At 38.7% G+C, this 24,099-nt stretch overlaps 2 protein-coding genes across 2 annotated transcripts; one reads left to right on the forward strand and one right to left on the reverse strand.

The window, feature by feature from the left end:
• The first annotated feature begins 3,884 nt into the window (after nucleotides 1–3,884).
• Nucleotides 3,885–6,404, forward strand: LOC141617424 (monofunctional riboflavin biosynthesis protein RIBA 3, chloroplastic). Its single transcript, XM_074434626.1, has 7 exons — nucleotides 3,885–4,064; nucleotides 4,161–4,452; nucleotides 4,554–4,772; nucleotides 4,862–5,187; nucleotides 5,270–5,399; nucleotides 5,505–5,801; nucleotides 5,887–6,404. Exons 1-7 carry the CDS (start codon nucleotides 4,009–4,011, stop codon nucleotides 6,151–6,153), a joined length of 1,587 nt encoding a protein of 528 aa, XP_074290727.1. The 5' UTR covers nucleotides 3,885–4,008; the 3' UTR covers nucleotides 6,154–6,404.
• Nucleotides 6,405–21,280: 14,876 nt separating this feature from the next.
• On the reverse strand, nucleotides 21,281–23,043 carry LOC141622709 (uncharacterized). The gene is made up of 2 exons (XM_074438744.1): nucleotides 22,898–23,043; nucleotides 21,281–22,194 (listed from the first exon to the last, which is right to left on the reverse strand). The coding sequence occupies exons 1-2, from the start codon at nucleotides 22,931–22,933 to the stop codon at nucleotides 21,433–21,435; spliced, it is 798 nt and encodes a 265-aa protein (XP_074294845.1). The 5' UTR covers nucleotides 22,934–23,043; the 3' UTR covers nucleotides 21,281–21,432.
• Between the last annotated feature and the right edge of the window lie 1,056 nt (nucleotides 23,044–24,099).

A 24,099-nucleotide genomic window follows, 5' to 3' on the forward strand; every position in this document is an offset into this window, starting at 1 on the left:
TTTGCAGCAGACCTAATTCTTGAATCCAAAACAAGCACTTATTTATAATAATACACTACAAGCAAGAGCAACCAAGCAGTAGGAAGATAATCACAAGGATTATCTATGGTATCCGTATGCAAAGTGATAAGCGTCCCCGTCTGCTACCCAAACACTTCCAAAAAATAGCTATTATTTAGTCCCATGGTCGGTTTTATAATCTGGAGGTGGAGGTTTTTGCCTAGAGTGTAGGAAATACGCGCGGCAACCTGGTGTAAATCAATGTATCCTACACATACAAGAAAGAAATAAGTCTGCTATTCAGATCATCTTTAGCTTGCTGGAGTATATAAATTCGCCTGAAATTGTCCCTAGCTAATTAAGTTGTTAACTAGTTTTGTGACCCGTGAAAAATCACGGGTGTCATTTAAAGTTATGTTTTTATCAAGACATTTTTCTTAATCTATTGTACATCATTTTACATAAATTCATGCTACTGACTTAGTGAGTACCAAATGATGATATTTGGTGTTGTATTAATGCTAATAGGTTCGTCTAGTAAGATCTAAATAAACACGCACTAATGAAAGTAGGAATACAACGATACATAAGCCAACTAAATTACTGTGGTAACATACCAATCAATTGAGCGTAAAATGATACATGATACGGATTTAATAAATAACCAAATTATTTCCATAGTCGTTGTCTTTTCGATATCCAGAACCATAATGGCCCAAAATTATTGTCATGTATTGGTTAAAATAGGAAATCTCCCAAAAAAAAATTCTGGGAAAAATTTGAGAAACATGCTAACTCATGAAAATTCACATACTTGTAAGTTATCATTTTTCATGTATTGATATCCAAATGTGTCTTCCTCCTGAAATTTATCAATTGTACATACAAATCAGTATTGTGCCAAAAACAGATGCCCACGAAATATAATAAAACATTATCAAATGAGAGTAAATGATTATAATGGAAATTAAAAGAGAACATGAGAAAAACAAATTAGCTTTAGGATGATACAAAAAAAAATGCATATCTATTGTTATGCTTATGGAATGAACATTATCATTTAGAAATAAAAAAAAGTAGGAATTAAAAAGCCATAATTTCATGAAAGTTTTCAAGGTAAACTAAAAATATGAATCATTATAAAGGAACTTGAGAAATGAGTTATGGAGAAAGAAGATGAAAAGTGTAGTTAAAAGTTAATGGTGAATTCAATTAGGTATTCATGTGGAGGGAGATAAAAAGTTTATTACCTTTATTATAAGATTATAATTGTAGGAATAAATATTAGGGGAATTATTTAAAACAAATATGATATTTGTAAGATTATAATTGTAGGAATAAATATTAGGGGAATTATTTAAAACAAATATGATATTTATAAGATTATAATTGTAGGAATAAATATTAGGGGAATCATTTAAAAAAAATATGATAAGACTTGCAATATGACTTCTTTGAAATCACATGGTTATGCCACTTAGCATATCACTTAAAATGTGCGTAATGTTAGCTTTTTTATATTATTGTATATATTTCATGTTATGTTGTCAATAATTAAATAATCAATAAAAATTATTGGATTCAGAAAATATCCTATGAAATAAATTTTAATGGTTTATCTAGCGCCTTTTATATATATTGCATAGATTTATTATTATTACTTATAGATTTAATTATAATTCATGTTATGCTGTCAATATTCAAACAATCGGTAAAAGTTAATAAATTCTTGAATTTTAAAAGTTTCATGTGGATGTGAACCCTTCAATCTTACATTTTCATTTAATTATATTTACTTATTGATGAGTGAATTAAATTAATGCCATGTAATTATAAATTTATAATCCATGTCACATTAAAATTAGTCATGTCATATTAAAATTTGTCATGTCATATTTATAGGTGTCATTTTAGTTACCCTTTTAATAATATTGTATAGATTTTTTTTTTTTTTTTTTTTTTTACAAAATCTACTTTATACAAGAGTGGTTTAAGATATTATCGTATGTAATTAAATATGACATATAGATTATGGTAGATAGTTTGGCTTGCCTTTTAATTAGATTTATAGATTATAGATTATTTATTTAGATTATAGAGTTATAGATTTTTCTCTGTATTATGAAGTCCAATATAGACATAAATATGGTGTAAGAATAAATGGAATGTGAAAGGTTTGCTTTATTGTTATTATTATTATTGTTATTATTATTCTACACAATCTACTTTGCATGAGAATGGTTTATAAATTATCTTCCGAAATTAAAATATGACATGCAGAATAATAATGGTAGATAGTATCGCTTACTGTTTAATTATCTTATGGAATTAAAGTTAAATAAATAGGTAGATTAATAACCAAATTTATGAGAGGAAAATAAAGAGTTTATATTAGTTTTTGTGTTTTTAGTGATTGCAACTACTATTTTTATTTTTATTTTTTTGGTACTTATAAGCATGTGACAATTTTGGAGATAATTAACTTTTTAATACATAGTTTTGCCTTTTTATAATATTGTATAAAAATAAATAATTAAGTAATTAATATATATGAATTAGTATTAACCTCTATAAAAATGCCATGTGAATTAAATTAAATGTTTTAAGTAGCCTTTTAATTATATTGTATAGATAGATTTTACCTCAGTTTCGTGCCTTTTGTATTTCTTCCCTCTTCAGATTACCCACGTGATGCTTTGTCTTATCTGCAAACATTTCACGATGCTTTAAAATTCATATAAAATATATATTGACCAAAAGGTAAAACATCAAGATGTCAAAAACTTCACAAAAGAATCAACATTATCACATGTAAATCATTGAAATTAAACCAAATGGAAAACATAAATTTAAATATAAATCAAAGGATTTATAAAACCAATAACATAACAAATTAAAATATACTTTATTGGACATAACAACAACAATACTCAATAATAATACTCAATATACTCTCTATAATCAAATAAATAAATTAAATCATAAAATATAATCCATAAATTAGAAGCTCATGGGCAAATGAGCAATAGATTTTAAATAAATATTGTGAATAGAAACTATTATAGGTATTATAGGTTTTATAGCCATCACACAACCATAGACTCCCATATTTTAATTTTATTTTTAATTTATTTTGTGGTATTATTAAATTAGATAATTGATTGCTGAGCAACTTAAGAGGTGAATTAAATAAGGAAAAATGTTAATGAAAATTATGGGTATTAAGTAGTATAAAGAAATCTAATCAATTTATTAACATATTATATTACAAAAATTAATTAGATAGGAATAAATTTTAATTAATTTGATGGGTGTTAAGTATTATGAAGAGTTTAAATCAATTTATTATAATGTTTAATTAAAAAAATGAATTAAATAGGAAAAAGTGTTAATAAAAATGATGGGTACATGTTAACTAATATGAAAAGTTTTAATTTATTAACATGTTTTATTATCAAAATTTCAATTAAAATGTCAATTTTAATTATAAATTATGTCATTTATTAACATATTTTTATCACAAAAGTTCAATTAAAATGTCAATATTGATTATAAATTATGAAATTTTGATGTAAATTTGTAAGAGTTACATAAATTAAATTAATTTATTGAAAAATGAACAATTACGTGGCAATGAGTTTTGATGCTCACATTTACGTGGCATTTACGTGACATTTTTGGATCCTACGTGGCTTTGTCTACGTGGCGTTTATTAGTCATTTTAGGGTAGCCTTTTAATTATATTTTATAGATTTTAAAAACCGTAGATAATAATGAGAGTAGTCCGTAATAAATAATTAGAAAGAGACGGTCATTGAGTTGAGTGTTGATCAATACCTCCACGCCACAAAGATAATAACATGTACATGTACATACCCCAATCCAAAACTAGAGGTTCCCATTTTTTTGGGTCCAAAGCTATACATACAAATACAATCTGTCTGCAAAATCCAATTTTGACAAATACTTTTGATCTCCTCCTATTGGCTCTCTCAACTCTGAACCCAAATGGGCTCCATTCCTTGCACTTCTCCTGTTTTTCCCCCACTCTCCTTTCGCTTATGGTACGTTTCACATTACTCCTTTCCTCTTTGTTATCGTCCACACACGGGTTGCTACTAATAATATGTCTACTAATTCATGTTATATTTGAATTTCAGGACGCCTAGTAGTACTCGATCATCATTGTTAGTCCATCATATGCAAAGGTGGTGCAATTTGAGTTGTTGTGAACGTAGTTTTGGAGACGCAAACTTAGATGATGACCATGAGGTTTCCTCGAATCAAAATGGCCGGTCACTAATAAAGAGTGTGCCTTTAACAACATTGAATGCTGAAATTACACCCGAAACTGTTGATTTTTTTGTTAGTGATGCTCAAGGTGACCCTGATTGCCCTACCAAGGGTTATTCTTCTATTGACCAAGCTCTTCTCACTTTAAAACAAGGAAAGGTACTTCACTTAACTTTGTATGACACTCTACTCATTTAATCCGGCCAACAGTTTCCTGATTATATCATCACAGTTGGTAATCTATTATATGGACAGTACAGTTTGTGATTGTTGTAGATGATGAAAATGGAAATGAAGGAAACTTAGTGATGGCAGCATCAATGGCAACTCCACAAGCCATGGCCTTTATGGTCAAGTATGGATCAGGCATTGTTTCTGTGGGCATGACTGCGGAGGATCTTCAGAGATTGAAGCTACCTCTTATGTCATCTGATTGCGAGGATGCAAAATCATCCGCTCCTACTTTCACTGTCTCTGTGGTATGTCTTTTGAGTTCTGAGATAAATACTCATTATTAACAGTACAATTTATAAGTGTAAAACTGATGTAATGGTGTAACTAAGTGTAGGATGCAAAGGTAGGCACAAGTACAGGGGTGTCAGCTACAGATAGGGCTAAAACAGTAGTAGCCCTTTCGTCACCCGAATCTAAGCCAGAAGATTTCAGGAAGCCTGGACATGTTTTTCCTCTCAAGTATAGACCTGGTGGGGTTCTAACTAGAGTCGGACACACTGAAGCTTCTGTTGATTTGGTCATGTTAGCCGGTCTAAGACCTATTTCAGTTCTTTCTGCTATCATTGATCAAGATGATGGGTCTATCGCCTCTTTAAATGTTCTAAAAACGCTTGCTTCAAATCATACCATTCCGATTATCACAATCACTGATTTGATTAGGTAATGCTTGGGTTGTGTTTTAATAATGAAGCATGTCACTTGCAGTTCTGTCTGATGAATGTGGTTGTGTTTTTGGTTGCAGGTACAGAAGAAAAAGGGAAAGAATAGTGGAAAGAACAAATGTATCAAGGCTTCCTACTAAATGGGGTGACTTCCAAGCTTATTGCTATCGGTCCAAGCTAGATGGAATGGAGCATGTAGCTATAGTCAAGGTCGGGATTTATATTATTATCAAAATCTCAATTCTTTAAGAACAACTGATGTGTCGGAACCCTGCACATGGATAATACTTATTATTATGTGTTATTTATTGACAGGGAAGTGTTAGAAATGGTGAAGATATCCTAGTGAGAGTTCATTCAGAGTGCTTGACAGGAGATGTGTTTGGCTCAGCTAGATGTGACTGTGGGAGTCAGCTAGACTTAGCAATGCAGCTGATAGCGGAAGAGGGTAGAGGAGTTGTCGTTTATCTACGAGGTCATGAAGGCCGAGGGATTGGTTTAGGCCATAAACTTCAAGCTTATAATTTGCAGGACTTGGGGCATGATACTGTTGAAGCCAACCTAGAGCTTGGACTAGCTGCTGATGCTCGAGAATACGGGATTGGTGCCCAGGTAATGTAATTTGCACCTCATCATAAGTGAGAATCTTTGAGATATTGGGTAATGTTAATGTTGCTTTACTTTTGTGCTGTTGTAGATATTGAGGGACATCGGGGTTCGCACCATGAGGCTAATGACCAACAATCCAGCGAAATTCACAGGCTTAAAAGGGTATGGATTGGCAGTTGTAGGAAGAGTTCCTGTGATGACACCCATAACAGAGGAAAACAGAAGATACTTGGAAACCAAGAGGACTAAAATGGGCCATATTTATGGATCCGACATCCGAGGATCGTTTGCCGGACCAATTGACCCGAACCCTGTGGACTCATATACACAAGATAGTCAACAAGACTACAAATGACCCTCTTAATTACTGTTTGTCTCACACACAAGCTTTCAAGCATCATTTTCTTTTCTTGACAGATGAAAATTTCAACTATAGTACATTATTCATCATAGTCCTGTGTATAATTCTTATCGGATGTATGCCTGTATATAACAAAAGTAATACTCCCCGTCCCGGTCATTTATTGTCCTATTTCATTTTTGGGTGTTTCAGTTAATTGTTGTCCTGCACAATTTGTACCAGTTTTCTTTTCTCAGCTCGAGCCCTCTCTATTGCAATGTTGTAACATATATATATTTATATAATGTAGTAGTATTAAACTATTAGCCGAGTCATGCCATGAGCTAACATTATGCATGTTATCAACGCCGCTACCCATGTAGAACCCCGGGATGATAATCAACATTGATGAAAGACTCGGGTAGTGTCATTAGCCAATGTCATTGGATCAACATTGTACATAGTTTAATTTGTAAACATATGGGCCTTGGGCCTTGGGCCTTGGCTACTAGAGGGTCCAGGTGATTGGGTCGGGAGTAAGGTTTGGATTAGGCGGTTGGAGTTGGATGGTGGTCGCTTCTGACTGGAAGAGAAGGGAGAGTAAGGCTTAAGTGATTAACCAACAATAATTTACGCAATCCCCAATAACTGAAAATGAGATGATAGCTAAGATTCCAAAGATCTAATCCACTTTATTCAAGATTATCATATAGGAAGCAAACAACACTATCTCCTGCACTAAACTTTAAAAGATATTAAACAAATCCCGGATAAACCTATTATGATAGAGACAATTAAGATGGACAAGGGAGAAATCTATCGCAATAACCGATTATTACTTTGTTAATTCCCGACAATCGGCTATGACACGTAATCCGTTTCTTATAATTAATTATCAGTGTCTAATTTTTTATATAGCATAACTACTGCTTAACAAATTAAGCAAATACATTAAATAAATAAATGGGAAGCGATAGCGTTACACAAGCTAAAGCCGTGTTCAATTTTCGTCCTTGTCCGCAGGATATGTTATTGGGTTTGCCCTCATCACTTCTTAGCTAACAATAAACTCTATATATAACTTGAGATAATGTCCATTAAACTAATTAAACAATCATTACTTGCTACTAAATACTAATTAGTACAAAATATATTAAAAGATACTTTGCATGTAGTAGACTACATGCAAAAAGTGTTAATATTAAGAAAGAGATAAATTGATTATAAGAAATAAAAAGGTAACACTAAGGCGTGCATAGGGTCTTAGTCGAAGATGTCTTAGTATAGTGGTTAGGACGGAGATATCCTGGACAATAGGTCTCGCGTTTTGTTGAACCCAAAAAAAAAAAATCATTTATTCATAAAATCATATTTTCTTTTTGTGCAAAAAAGTTATGATCCTTATATTCATCCTAAATGGGGTTACTTACAAAAACATACTCCGTATTATTCATGTTCAATTCATTAGTGTTATGTAAGGTTTTTAGTTGGTCAGGTAAAAATGTAAAATAGTGTAACTACTCGTATAATATAATTGACTGCATTTTTAGTTGGTCAAGTATGAAATTAAATAAATATAAGTAGATGGGTAGATAGGGCCTAAAGATGATACCAAAAAGGAAGACATGCTTCACTTTTCATCCCTAGGATTCGCAACGGGTAACGACTTTACCTGTCATCTCAACTATATACACTACCCTATCATATGCAACTATGCAACGCATTACATACGCTGCGGCTGCATTCTTTTTCATTCTTAGGCCAAAATAATAGAGCTACTTACTCGAGATAATTAGTACAAAATCAGCTAAACAAATCATGCCATAGCTTCGCCTAATATGTCCTCGATGGATCATCGTGAAAATAGAGCTGCCTAAGAACGGGATATGGTCTTTTTATTTTTTTATATACGAGACAGTTTCGTAATAATGATAGTTAATTTGAAAAACATGCATCATGCAATGATTTAATTATCAGTAGGTCTTATGAAAACCCGTCTTCCACTAATTTAGTGCGAGACATAATAGAGGAAAAAGAAACTCAATGGGTCTCTCACTCCATCATGTGAGAGGTCTCTCAATAACACTATTGAGAGGTCGTCTCTCCAAAGTTTTTGTGTTTAATTATATGTAATGAATAAATCCCCCTACTACTAAGAGAATAAAATTCTCTTAGTAGTTTCCCGCCCAAATGTCTTCCCACTTTGAGGCATGTCTTATGAATTGTAAATAGCACAAGCCACGTTCTAAGTTGGGCCCTCGACTTAAACTAATTGATTTTACATAATTTGGCATCATTACTAACATTTTAAGTTGATAATTCTTGGAATCTTATACATGAAAATAAATTATACTTTAACTTTTCTAATTATACAATCCTATATGGAAACGAACTAATAATTTGCCCCACAAATTATGCAATGCTAACAATATTATTTCGAAAATCTCAAATCACAATATCTCGAAACCACAATAAATTACCCCAATATACAATTTCTCATATCAATTAATCAGGGATAAAATTCGAAAAAATAACATCACATCATTTACCTCTAATATATTATGCAATCTCACTTACTACTAAGTGAATAAAAACTCTTAATAGTTTTCCCGTCTATGCTACCTACTCAGAAAAATGGGTCAGCTCTTTGAATGGCAAACTAGATAATAATTGGGTTATAATAATTTATTGGTCTATAATAAATTGGATCCCACTACAATTCATAAGACAATGTGATATATTGATCAATTACATCCCCTTACTATTAAAAGAATGAGAAATTCTATTATTTTTTTCCCTAAACAATATTTACTCATAATTGGCTCCTTTGTAAATGTTAAACTATAAATAAATAATGGGTTACTAAATGGTGTTCCATTATACCTGATGGGGCATATTCTGCACCGCTGACCAAGTCAACATATTGAGCAAGGTCAAAGATATCCACACCAAGTCAACGACTTAGATGACCTAGCCGATGCGGCCCATCGGCCTGCCAACCTGGGTCCCGGCATGACAACCTGCTAGCCGGAACACATACCCGCGTTCTCATATCCAAGACCCCTCGGCGGTGAGTCACCAGGGCCCGCCGGCCAGCCATAGGTCCCTCGGCCGAGGGGTAGATCAGTCTTTCCACCTGCTAGCCACTTGGCCACTTGGCCACTACGTGACAAAAGGTGAAGTCTATAAATACTCCTCAACCTTCATTGAGGAAAGGATCCAATCCAGAAATACACAACTTAACCTAAATACACTATTCATCTGGTATAATCTTCCTTATCTCTCTACAATATATTCCTAGCCAATTAGCATACAACTTATACATCTAAGTTTACTGACTTGGGCGTCGGAGTGGGTACGCTTGGCTCAAAGCCAAGCCCTCAGTTCGTTCATTGTTGCAGGAGAGGCCGAGAGGAACGATTAAGACCAAGGGAGAATCCAACTCAAGACATCATTCAACAAGCCACGGGTGGTAACTATACTTGCTCTGGAATTACACTCGGAACAATTGGCGCCGTCTGTGGGGAAAGACACTAGAAGCTAGTCACATTCATTCCCAAACAAAAAAAAAAAAAAAACAAAACAAAAACCCACCCAAAAAGCTAAGAAAATGTCGAAACAAAGAAGAGGTGTTCGAATCGACGAGCCCCTCCACCCGGATGATACCTTCAACAGTTCTCGAGTCATGCGGCCCTCCACCGGCGGAGTGATCCAACCGGAGTTCGGGATGCCAATAACACCGGATGCGCCACGCCCGCCAACCAAGTCACCCTCATGGGACATGTGGTCGACGTGGCATTACTAAAGCAACTTCTAGACCTCATTGGTAGTACGTCGGCTCACACTGTCACACCGACAAGAGCGGCGGAACCCGCACAGGAGACCAGGGCCCAGAATGTGACTCCAAGAGACTTGAATGGAGCGCTAGAAGAAGTTGGCCCTGTCAAAACGCCGGAAGAGCCCAGAATGCAAGTGGTGGACACAAGTCCTGACCGCGCTCGCAGGAGGAGGGCGTCAGCGTCCGCAGCAGCCACGAGGCCCGCCCGGAGAAATGAAAGAAGTCCGACTCATCGAGTCGGAGAAGAAGAAGCCCCACTCGCGAGTCGGGAAGAAGTCCTTCCCGCCACGGGGAGAGGAGCCGAACTAGGGACGTGAGGAGCCGATCGCCGCGTGCCGTTCGACACGTGGTCAGACAGCCCCTCAGCGACTACGTCCTAGAAATCCCGGTGCCAACTAAGCTAAAATTGCCACCCATATCGTACTCAGGAGAGGGCGACCCATCCGACCACGCGGAGGCTTTCGAGTCCCACATGTCGGTATGGGAACACTGATGAGGTCCGGTGCCGTGTCTTCCCACAACCTTGCATGGGATGGCACAAAGTGGTACAAAGGACTCCCGACGGATCGATATACGGGTATGGCGACCGAGAGAAAGATTTTTGGCCCAAGTATTCTGCAATAAGAGGAGGGCCGTCGAAACATCGGACCTCCCGACTATCAAGCGGGGAGGGAGGCGAGACTCTACGAAGCTATGTGAAGAGGTTCGACGCCAAAGTTCAGCAGTTCGGGATCCGAATAGCGAATCGCCGCCTTCGCGCCCGATGAAAGGTCTCCCGAGAGGGGACTTAAAAATGAGCTCATCAAGTGCGGCGGCCAAAGACTAGACTCCGCCAGGAAGATGGCCGACCAAGCCATTAAGGTGGAGGACTACCACAAGACACGGGTAGGCCCCAAAGCGAGGTTGAGCACTCGAAAAGAAGAGCGCCGGGGATAATCCGGATGAAAGACGCCGTGACGACAATAGGTCACGGTCCGATGAACGACGCCGTGAGAATAATAGGTCACGGTCGGACAAAACTGCCAGAGACACGGGACTCGACGGGCACCGGGTGGAGTTCGGGAACGTACCACCGCAGGCGGTATAGTGATAAAACCCCACTCGTCGTATCGCCGCCGAGGTCTTTGCCCCGAGCAAAAGCGAGGGCCGAAGTGGGAGAAACCCCCAAGCCAAAAAGTGACGGTGACACGAGCCGATCGTGAGTACCACGGCCACACCGGCCATTTAACCAACGATCGCCGGCATCTAAAGAATGCCATTGAAGAGCCGATCCGGAAGGGGAGCCTCAGCAAGTACGTTGCCAAAGGCCAAAAGACCGACGCGGCAAAGACGGGTAAGAAATCCGTCTTGAACGGATAGGAGTGATCCATGTTGTCATCGGGGCAACGAGAACGGAGGGTCCGCCCATGGGCACAAACGACACCTGAACGAGCTATATCAGGCCATCAACTTTGTGCCCAACACGGCGATCCCCGCTTCCAACGTCCCCGATATAACCATCGGAAGGAAGGACTACGAAGGAGTCATCGCTCCTCACAACGACCCACTTGTAGTCAATTTGGACATATCCAACCACCTGGTCAAGAGGTGCCCGATTGACACAGGCGCGTACACGAACATCATGTTCAGGGAGTGCTTCCTCGGCCTCTACGAAAGTCAAGGACTTGAGCCCCCGCACCAACCCACTATACGACTTCTGCGGGGCCGGCACTGGTACCACCTGGGATCAATCGGACTCCGTAACGTTCGGCGAAAAGAAAGCGGCTAAGAATGTCCTAGCCGAGTTCGTGGTCATCGACGGCTCGTCCGCCTACAACGTTCTCATAGGCCGAGTCACCCCGAGCGAGGCCGACGCAGTGATGTCCATCCGGGCCCTAACACCGATGTATGTCTCGGACCGGGGGGAAGCGCATAAGCTCGTCTCTAAAGACGAGAACGACGAGGTGGTCAACGTCCGAGATAGCCACCGGAGGATGCAACATGCAATCCCTCAAAGTGGCAAAGAAATCGAAAAAGGGAAAGGTCTATCCTTACAACAGGAGGGCGACCTCATGGATGTAACTAGTGGCTGACTAGGCCATTAGGACGCTGATAATCTCGGGAATAATCTATGTAGCGGCGAAGGTGTCCAAAACAGCTGTGGGCACCCCGACGCATGTTTTTATCTAAATGAAAAATCATCCAAGTCTTCCATCAGAATGTTCGCTCTTCCCATAGTCACTAGGAAGCAGCAGACGCCGACTCACACTGTCATACCGACAAGAGCGGCAGTCTCTACGAAGAAACAGGCGCCGTCGCAGTCACCCCAAGTAGTAGACGCCACGGGCGTCACCCCAAGAGGTTTGACGCCGTCGTCGATCACTCCAAGTGGTAGACGCCACGGCAGTCTCTATGAAGAAACAGGCGCCGTCGCAGTCACCCCAAGTAGTAGACGCCACGGCAGTCACCCCAAGAGGTTTGACGCCGTCGCAGTCACTCCAAGTGGTAGACGCCACGGTAGTCTCTATGAAGAAACAGGCGCCGTCGCAGTCACCCCAAGTAGTAGACGCCACGGCAGTCACCCCAAGAGGTTTGACGCCGTCGCAGTCACTCCAAGTGGTAGACGCCACGACAGTCTCTATGAAGAAACAGGCGCCGTCGCAGTCACCCCAAGTGGTAGACGCCACTAGATCACCCCAAGAGGTTTGACGCCATCGTGATCACTCCAAGTGGTAGACACCACGGCAGCCGATAACAAGAAACAGATCTTTGGCTCACACTGTCACACACCGACAAGAGCGGCAATCACCGCTAGGAGCGCAGACACCTCGATGGCAATGACCAACGCAGTGATACTCGCAGAGCGTTCAAAATGCCTTGGAAGCGTTAACACAATTGAGATACGCACTCTAGACTGCCTCGGCCAAGCCGAGGCGGGAACAAAAGAGACACTCAATTAATAACGTAAGGAGACAACCCAGACGAAGACATAGACGCTAAGGTACAATCGAGACGCACAAATACTAGCGCAAGAAAAAGAAGTGAGGTAAAAACCTCGGCCGGGCCGGAGGCAAAAGAAACGAACTCTTATTAAGAATGTTCAACGAATTACAAGAAATTACAAGCATAAGCCAAAAGACAAAAGGTTACAGATATTATCTCCCTATGTCCGTTGTTGCTCGCCATCGCAGCGGCAGCTGCACTTTCTTCGACGGGTAACCCAAAGCGGCTCTCTTAGCGGCCTCGGCTTCAAGACCTCGGCCTTAGCCTCGGCGGCCTCGGTTTGCCCTTGCCCGCTGGCTTCCTCCGTGGCCTCTTTAGCCTTCTCGGCAAGAAGAGCGCCTTCTCGCCGCCGCTCCCTTCTTCGCCTTCTCCTCACCGCCTCTTTAGCCTTCTCCGCCACGGCCTTCTCCTTGGCTTCGAGCTTGTCATCAAGCAGCTCGTCATATCTATCCCACGGAAAGGAACCATCAAGAGGGAAGAGCTCTTCAATCACTTCCCTAGCGGCTCCTTCGGCCAAATCCCGGAATTCAGCACACATGTTAGGGAGCATGACGGTTTGAAGCATCTCAATGTCCTTCTCCTTTTGCCTAATGACGGCCTCTTTGCTCCGAACCACCTCCGACTGGGCCTTAAACAGGTCCCTGGATTCATTCCTCTCTTTGGAGGTAGAGGTCGGCGTGCCTCGAACAAGTTTACACTTCTCCAAAGACTTAGCGGCTTCGGTTGCCGCGCAAAGATCGGCCTTGGCTCTCTCAAAGAAGGACCTCCTTTTCAACGTCCCGCCCTAAGTTTTCTTTCGCCCAAGAGCGCCCTCTCAAAGCATCTCCCTAAGCCTCTGCTCATTGAGAAGATCTGCTTTGCCTTCGCGGCCACCTTCTTAGTGGCATTAAGCTCAAAAGCGGATTGAGCCACGGCCTTCTCCTGCTCTACGATACGAGCACGGTGAAGACTGTTCCACCTCGCCGGCTCCTTGATCACTCCGTGCCCTCATCTATGAGCTGGGAGAAGGAAACCTTCTGGGATGAAGGGACAGTGGTGACCCTTTGATCACCGGCCTGTAGCTGGGAGAAGGAAACCTTCTGGGATGAAGGGACAGTGGTGACATTTTGATCACCGGCCTGCAGCTGGGGGAGGAAAACCTTCTGGGATGAAGAGTTCACGGTGACGTGTTGATCACCAGCCCGCACAGAACTCCCCTCCACTTGCGCCAACAGAGAGCGGCGGACGATCGCGGCCGATCTACAAAATTTAAAGTAGGCATAAGTATCGACATACGCAGAGACATGCCGGAGAGACTGTCACGAGCGGCGCCTAAGGAACCAGCTAAATCGAAGCCACGAGATAGAACAATACCGTGCTTGGCCTTCTTGGCCGAAAAGACGCGTTTCCTCGTCGCCAGCAGAATCAACGGTCGCGGTAAAGGCCGTCTGCTTTCTTTTACGGACAAGGGGCGACCCCTCCTCCTCGTCGGAGTCATCCCCGTTGGAGATACAAACGATCTCCACCGTCTTCTTCTGAACAGGGGGGATGGAAGGCGGAGCCGATGTCGACGCCACCACCGCCGAGGACTTCGTTTTTCGCGTGTGGCGCGGCACGTTACTAACGACCTTCGCCTGGGTCTCCACCGCACTCAAGCTTTTCAGCCCGCATTTGCTCCATGAGATCGGTCGGCGACCTCCGCGGTCATTGGGGAGAGCTTTGGGACGTAAGTTAGCAACGGTCTTATCTTTGTTCAGCCCCATTCTCCGGAGGATATCCTCGACAGTCCGGTCCAAAATGGCTGCGAAGGAAACGAAGCAAGAATTAAGTAGAAGAAATAAATCAAAGTTCAAAGACACAATGAGAACGGTGATGGGCCTCACACCGACCCCACTCACCCCGCGCTAGGGCCGGTATGAGGCCGACATGGCAAAGCGGCTCATCCTGAAGAATGATCTGCGTCGGGGGGATCCATCTTTTCGGCAGCCCACTCTTGTCCAACTCAAAAAGCCTCATCGCGTTTCTCGTCCTCCGTAAGAAGGACCTTGCGACGTCCATTTTAAGCTTCTTCCGGAGACCCATCTGTCATGCTCCGCCTTCGTCTCGCACCGCAAATTAACTCGGTCTTTGAAAGTCGCGGGGCGGCGGATAGTCATCCAAGCACCTTAACGTACACCCACCGACCCCCCGGCCCTTTGCAAGAGGAAAGTTTGTCGCAGAGACATAACCCTTCTCCGTGTGCACACTTTGTACCACCGGCGCGCCGAGAGAATGACGGCTGGAGGTAATGAAGTCGGCGAAATAAGTTCACCGTTGGGGCCTCCCCTTGAAGAGACAAAGCCAGACAAAGCCGACTATGGTCCTCATAGCCAATGGGTGCGGTTGGGCAACAAGAACGTTCATGGCCTTAATAATGGCCATAACATGCTCGTTCAGCGGAAATCGGAGCCCGTACTCCAAGTGCCGCATGTATACGCCGATGTGGCCCGGGGAGGGCACGAGACGGCCTGACCCTCCTCCGGGATAACAATTTCGTAGCCCTCACCAAAGAAGAAATGTTTCTCGAAAAATATCTCACCGGAGCAGCGGGCTAACTTATGGGTCCAAGCACGGTCAAGACGGACTTTACGGGCGTCACCATGATCCATAACGTACTCCCTCGCCTTACTAGGACGAGCCCTTTCAGCGTCATCATCAAAATCGTCTGGCTCATCATCGACATCGTAGTCATCCTCCCATTCCTCCGAATACGAGGATCGACTTCGGGAGAAGGAGACCTAGGGCCCCAGGCCTTGTCGGGGAGGTCGTCCCCCTGCGCCGGCTTACTAGGCCCGGCATCGCAGAAGACATGTTTACAATGAACTTACAAAATTAAGAATTGGAAAGTTTGTTTACCTTGAAGAAAACGCTCACGGAAGGAGTAACAAACTCGGAAATTAGAAGACAAAGAAACCCTTGGAAGTTTAGAGAGAAGAAAATTTTGGAGAATGAAATTGGTGGCCAATTTTTCGGAGCAACTACCCTATTTATAGGGAAAAGCCCATGAAGCGGGGCCAATCGAAACAGCCCATGAAGCGTCAACCAATCGGCGTGCGGACACGTGTCGAGCATGCAACCACGGGATGTCAATCGTTGCAACAGTTGAGTGTCAATCAATGCAACAGTGACCAAGCGTCTTCAACACGCCTATTCGTATCTCCTTGCCTATTCACCTTCCTCAACAAATTCCCAAGCATCTGTTCTCCGCCGGCCACATGATCAACCAATCTAGACGGCGTCGGCGGGGGCAATCAAAAACTACCTAAGACTCTCAAACCCGGTCTCGACCGGCGTCCCTTTTTTTTTCCACATCGGATGCCCAATACACATCCATGTGGAGGGGGATATGGTACGGCCTAAGAAAGACCAGGCAGAGGCAAAAGAAGCCGCCGCAGAAGAAGCCGATGCCGAAAATTTTCTACAAACTACTTGCGCACAATATACGCTCGTACGTACATCGAAGCCCATACCACGGCATAGACTACGCGGGGGGCAAATTGATGGGGCATATTCTGCACCGCCGACCAAGTCAACATATTGAGCAAGGTCAAAGATATCCACAAACAAGTCAACGACTTAGATGACCTAGCCGATGCGGCCCATCTACTGCCAACTGGGTCCCGGCATGACAACCCCCAACGGAACACATACCCCCGTACTCATATCCAAGACCCCTCGGCGGTGAGTCACCGGGGCCCGCCGGCCAGCCATAGGTCCCTCGGCCGAGGGGTAGATCGATCTTTCCACCGCTAGCCACTTGGCCACTTGGCCACTACGTGACAAAGTGAAGTGAAGTCTATAAATACTCCTCAACCTTCATTGAGGAAAGGATCCAATCCAGAAATACACAACTTAACCTAAATACACTATTCATCTGGTATAATCTTCCTTATCTCTCTACAATATATTCCTAGCCAATTAGCATACAACTTATATATCTAAGTTTACTGACTTGGGCGTCGGAGTGGGTACGCTTGGCTCAAAGCCAAGCCCTCAGTTCGTTCATTGTTGCAGGAGAGGCCGAGAGGAACGATTAAGACCAAGGGAGAATCCAACTCAAGACATCATTCAACAAGCCACGGGTGGTAACTATACTTGCTCTGGAATTACACCCGGAACAATACCATCTTATAAACTATACATATAATTTACTCACATTATTAAATTAGTGTATATTTTAACAAAAAATACAATATTAGTTATACATTTCACATAAATATTTTATATGGATAAAAAAGAATCACGTGTTATTTATGTATGTTAATCTGACAATCTTATTTATAATAAACAACTTTTTAATTAAAAAAAAAAATAGTTCTACTACCAACTTCATTCAGGCTAAAATGTCTAATTTTATCTCTATTACTTCTTATTACTACACATTATTAAAATTTACTTTTATAGTGAGTTTAAATATTAAATTCTCTATGAAAAAAACGATCTAAGAAACCGCGCTTTCGCGCGGGATCTACACTAGTTAATCTCAAATATATAAGAACGTCTCATATATATTTTCTAAATAAGGATATATTTAAGAAATGGAAAACAATGGAAAGTTAATATAATACCAAATACTTTGTAATATACTTGATCAATAATCTCTTATTTTTCTTATAGAAGTAAAGACATTTACTGCATCCCATCACATTAGCAATTCAAATTTTACTTTTATCGTTTTATTTTTCCAACATTAATTTACATATTTAAAAAACTATCTTTAATTTACACTAATATAATTAATTATCCACTACTATTAAAAATGAAACCTCCCACTAAAATTATCATTTATAACACCACTGAAATGAATATGAATACATTGAATTACAATATCAAATAAATTATCATCTATGACCTTGCTATGTAGTCACAACAAATAAAATATTGATTTAATTTAAATCCCTTAAGTAGTTAAAGGAGAAAAAAGATTGTACATCGGATGTAGTACATCATACTTAATAACTTTTTGAGTTTTTATGTATTTTTTTCGATTACTGTAGAGTTTAGAAATTATATTTTAGTTTTATGATGTTCAAAACAAAAAATATTTGAGCTTATATGTAATTTTTTTTGAGTTATAATGTAATTTTTTGAGATTAAAGTTTAAGTACATAAACTCAAAAACTTTACATTAAAACTCAAAAATTTTAGATTAAAACTCAAAAACTTTATCTTAATGCTCAAAAACTATATCATTTCATGTACTACATCAGATGTATAATCCACTTACTGGTAGTTAAAGTGTATTTTTAAGTTTTAACCGCGTCTAATATTATCGAAACATGATATACTCTATTTTAAACCATTTAAAATGCTTGTAAACACTAAACAGATCGATAGTAAATTTAAGCTTGAAACCTGATTATATTATGAAAACAATTGAAGAAAGGTTTTTGATTTAGTGTGCAACTTTAGAGCCATGAAATTGGACAAATGAAAATGGGAGTGTCTCATTTGTGGAAGCCGACGGAGTTTGTCGTGGTGTTAAACGGCTGCACATGCATGGAAGAGACGGAGGGAATGCAAGGCCCACTTTAGTAGTTAAGATGAACAAGTAGAATTCATACACGTGTTGAAGCCCGTCTCTTTGACCTTTTTACGTAAGAGTCCATGGAATGTGGCACATGCATGTTGTTGTGTTTGAGATTTCAGTATTTCACCCAGGGGCGAAGCGAAAAAAAATTAATTAAGAAGTCGATTTTGTGCTATCCCAACTCTAATAATAACAGTATAATGAAAAGAAAGCAAGCTATTACATCATTAAAGAAGTTGTGTTCCAGTGGTAGAATCACATGGAACTGTGCAACAAGTTATGTGTTCGACTCCCTCTACCTTCTAATTTAATTTAATTTTTATTTTCCTCATCATTCTCAATGTCTTCTATTTTAGGTTTTTTTTTTCTTTTTTACTTTTCCTCATCATTCTCAACTCCTCATTAAATTTAATTAATTGTTAACATGATATTTTTTTCCTTAGTAATTTTTTAGGAAGATAAAAACAAAGTCATAAATTATAGATGACGGTATTATACCGTGAGAAGGTATATTTAATAAAAAAAATTATTCATTTAAGATTAATATATGAGTTGTCTTTTATATAATGCAACATTCTCACGCAGTAATTACTAAAACGAGATAAAACATGGGAAAATTAGGATATACGGTTTTTGTCGCGGTTTAGTTTTTTGTTTCTTTCGTGCTTGGCTTGTAATTTAGGAGTCATGTATATTTATTCTCTCGCGGTATGATTTTTTTCTTTTTACTATTATGATGTATATTTTTTCGCTACCCCATATTTAGAATCCTGGCTTCGCCCCTGATATTTTCACCATTGGTAGATGGCACGTTCTTCAGCCTGAATGCAACACTTTCATTTACTCTTTCACTTTTAGCAACACAAGAATTTGGAATCTAGTCTTTGGTCAAGCCTACTACCTTTGCCAAGCAAACCTAACCAAAACACACATATTTATTTAAATATTATTGACCTTATGCTAATAATCAACCACAAACTAATCCCTATTAATATTTTCTGTTAATAATCTAATTAAATAGGTAAGTAAAATAGTCTCTCACCATAAAATACGTAAATGTATGTTATCTTTCTTTTCCTTTGGTATAGTGTGTACATTTATTATTTATAATGTGCGAGAACGTGCTAATAAATCCGGGAACCTACATAGCCAAGACTATATTAGTATGAGGTTAATACGAATGTAATAAATATTTGTTTCTTTTTATGAAGATATAAAACTTCTAAATCAAATCAATTTTAATAATGAAAATTGTCAATTATTAAAAAGTTGTAAGGTCTCAAAATCCGATATACAAACTCAAAGAACATTCGGTCTAGCTAGGCTGTAATATGTAGTACGAGTAATGAGTCAAAGAGCATTGAAACTGAAAAGGCCTTCCTAATTTCCAGCTTAGATGACAAAAAAGGTCAAAGATATTGCCGCATGCATGCTTTCAATTTCTAACAATTTATATGACAGCTTTAGTTTTATCTCGAAGGATAGAAGATGAATAAAAGCCTCCTAATCTCCTATAGTTAAGGAAATATAGCAGAGTTAAAGCATTAATTGTCAAAGAAGTTGGGTGAATGAGAGTAGAAGAAGTAGGTGTATGTATGTATGTGTATTGGTCTAAGACGGCAAACGAAAGAATGAAACGAAAGAATGAAAGAATGTAGAAGTAAGACAGTGCATGTGTCACTTTTATGTCTCTACTCTAATGCCCACTTACAAACCGTCCCTTATTAACAAGGCATACACCCAGCCATGATTGTTATTGTCCTTTACATAGATTTTTAGTAACTTGCCCCCACTCTACAATACTAACTTCGTAATGTAATGTAATGTACGGAGAAATTTTCTACCTACTACAACCATATCCTTTTGTCTTAAAAAAAAAAAGAGAAGATTGGTGTCAAATTTTCTTCAAATAAATACGTAATTCTAATATAGTCTCATGTGAATTCCACAAACTTTTTTTTAGAAAAAAAGAAAGGGCTTTATGTATCCAACTTCTATTATCAACTCGTTATAGCTAGTTAGGAACTTTTAGATACGATTGTGATGATGGTTTGGAACCGCAATACTGCTATTATAATTGATAAATAGTAATATCACGTTTAAGGGTTTTAAATTACTAACAAAGATAATTGAATTCATTAAATACACAACGAATATGATCTTGAGTTATGAACGTGTTGTGTTACAGAAAATAAGATTATATAGTACATGACTGTATTATTAGTATTCAGACATACACATATGACATATATGTACATTTAAGACTACAAGAAAGTTTTAAAAAAAAAAAAAGAATTAATGTCGCCATATCAAAAGATATTTCTGAAATACTTAATGTATGCGACGAGGTCAGATATAATGTGCTCTACAGGGTTCAAACAATGTTGTCATGATATTTACCAATCTTATAGTCTACTAAATACTTAGAAATAATGATGGTCCGTGAAAAGACAAAAGTGAAGCGATCACAGTGTTAACAATTACTTGAGCTATTTAGAAATGGCAAAAGTTGTATGAGAGCAAAAAGGTCGAGACTTTAACCATAGTTGATCATCACTACGTACAAGAGTACAGAGGAACACGTTAATCTATATGAATCCAAAAGTTGAAATTTAAAGCAATAGAGTCTATAGAGATATGAACAAGTAAACGTATTACTCCATCTGTGTCAATCATTTATTATGTTTGTTTGATTAATATAATCCTCAATTCATCAGAAATGATCATGCCAAATATTGACGTGTTTTTTTCTTACGAAAATAGTAATAAGACGATTTCAAGGGGGGAAATGACTGAACGAGATGATTTCTCATAATTGATGGCTAAGCCATCAGGCTACAATTCATAATCCATATACAATACGTCAAATTTTATACAAAATCATGAAAAATTAAAGAAAATAAAAAGAAAAGATCTAGTTCAAAGTTCAGAGTAATCTCTGCCTCTTAGGAGTTGGACAATCAAAACTCACAGCAGATGACATAACTCGGGTACCCGATGATCCACCACCAAAATCCAACATAGAACTCGGATAAACCGGCGTTGATCCACCGCTACTCTGACCATACAACGGTCTATCAACTGACCCATTCACTACTTGTTTACCATATCCCTTAAGTTGCACAGGTGGAATTTTCCGAGTCATTTGAGCAGGTGGGTTTCTCCACTGAGGAAGCGACCCCGCTACCATCAATGTCTGAAGAAGCGGGCCAGCCTCGATCACGGCCTGTAAGAGCTTACCTTGCCTCGGGCGGGGCCTACCCTTGGCCAAATTCTCTATCAACATTGTAGCTCCGTCAACTCCCTTACTACTAGTAGCAGTATTAGTATTAATGAAGCAAATATTAGCAGAGTCAGGAGACGAAACAGTGGCCGGTTCAAGAGAAAAGCTGGTTGATTCAGTAATGCTAGAATTAGTTTTAGCAGGGAAATTGGTTACGAGTGGAGTGTCAGGGGAGAAAGGTGTAATTTGATGAAAATGTTGGGTTTTGTTGGTAAAGGCTAACATTTGTTGAAGATTTGTCAATTGAGAATTGGCTTCGTCTCGTTCTTTACATACGTTTTGTAACATTAGAAGAAGTTTCCTGATATCATCATTGTTCTTCATTATTACTTGATTTGTTTCTTTTCGCGTAATTTCTAGCTCATATGTCACATAATGCAGCTTCTGTTTCAGCTCATCAACATTCTGTACACATAAATACAACAAACAAAATTTTGAGATGAAATTCTATAATGTACGGCTGTTATTTTCATAAAAAGGAAGAAATGTGATTGGACATTGGTTCAAAGTTAGGGAAATGGGTAAATCATTGAATAGGGACCCATCCCATGAAAGATGCTCTCTCTATAGGACATTATACTGTATACTTCATTTCAGTCAAATCCATTTTCCTCCCGTTGTGAATACAAACAAAGAAAATTATGCAACTTTTATTTCCAAATCCAATTAAACTAGACCATTTTGCAAATATTCTCAATAATTTAGGCCAACATGCCATAGGGAAGGTTCTAGAGAACTTATTGCATATTTGATATTCCATCCGTCTCAGTCATTCGTTTAAGGTAAATAAATGACTGAGACGGAAAGAATGACATTTATAAGAAAAATCAAAACATATTCTACTAAATGCACTATAGAATATGGAGTACAAACTAAAATGTGTTGTGTATAAAGTATCAACATATGATAGAAGATAAATGAAATTCAATTGTTCCGTCACTTTTGCATGGATTCGGTTTACACGACTTGAACCCGAGATTTGGGACAACATTAGTGCAGAAAAGAAGGCAAATTTGAGAGGAAAACAAGAGCATTGTATTGAGTGAAGAACAGGGGAAGTGGAATTATAAAATGACAAACCATGAAATATTAATAAATGAAAACACACCTCTTGATATGACCACAAGTAACCAAAATCCTCCATTTTTGCAGAGCAGTGGAGTGCAGTGGAGTTATTAATTAGTGAAAGACAAAGAGAAAAAGATGAGAGTATGTATGTAATTAATTAGTGAGAAAAAATAGGTAAGGAAGGAGTTTGAAGAATGGCAAAAGGTGAGTAATTTATAGAAATGAAAGTTTGAAATGAAGGGTCTAATAAGAACAAAAAAAAAAGGGAAGTGGGGTCAAATAAATATCACTAGTATTGATATATAGTAACTCGAATTATTTAAGGGATGAAGATGACGTTATTTGAGAATTAAATATGAAAACTTTCCTATGTTAATTTCTTCAAAATTAAGAAACTTTAGGAAATTCACCAAAATATAAATATAATGAGAGATGAATTATGGGAAGGGTTTTGATTATGGTAAGCACTCCCTTATTTCATGCTGCTCTGTCCCTCCATTAATTTATTTTTTTTGGCAACTAAATTAATTTATTTATGTCAACATTTTCTACTCGTTTTGAAGAGGACTCTCTACACTTTTTTAGTTTCCTTGTGTTCATTGGCTAATTAATATTCTCTAATTAATTAAAGGAATGAATTTAAGTTGGGTGATATTAGGGTTATTAAGGATTTTGCCAAATGAGTAAACTTCATGTAAAACCACATTACGTGTTTAAAATAATTTGAAAAAACTAAATGACAATTGCTTCGTATATTACTTTTAGTTACTTCGCACCAAAAAATATTACTCCCTCCATCCCGGTCAATTATTATCCTTTGGTTTTGGCACAAAGACCAAGAAAAGAGAAGAATGTCAATAACTAAATGACAAGTGGAACATATTGAATGAGAATGATCAAATTACTCATCAAGTTCATTCTTAAACTAAAAAGGATAACAAATGATTGAGACACCCAAAAATAGAAAATGACAACAAATGACCGAGAAAAAGAGAGTATTTAGTTACTATGTACTACGTATATGACTAATACCTAAATAAAAAAGTTACTCTGTACATATTAACGAACTAAAAGATTGACCACGATAGGGGTAAATATTTTGAGAATTATTAATAAATAATTTTCTAAATATGGTAATTATGAGTTCAGATCTCAATTTCTCATGAGATATTCTTGCAAAAATTTATCTAATTATCATCTTAACATGTGCAATTGGGCACACGTTGTAAAAACCCTTAGTTA

This window comes from Silene latifolia, chromosome 1 (genome assembly GCF_048544455.1).
Source record: "Silene latifolia isolate original U9 population chromosome 1, ASM4854445v1, whole genome shotgun sequence".
In the NCBI taxonomy this organism is placed as follows: Eukaryota; Viridiplantae; Streptophyta; class Magnoliopsida; order Caryophyllales; family Caryophyllaceae; genus Silene; species Silene latifolia.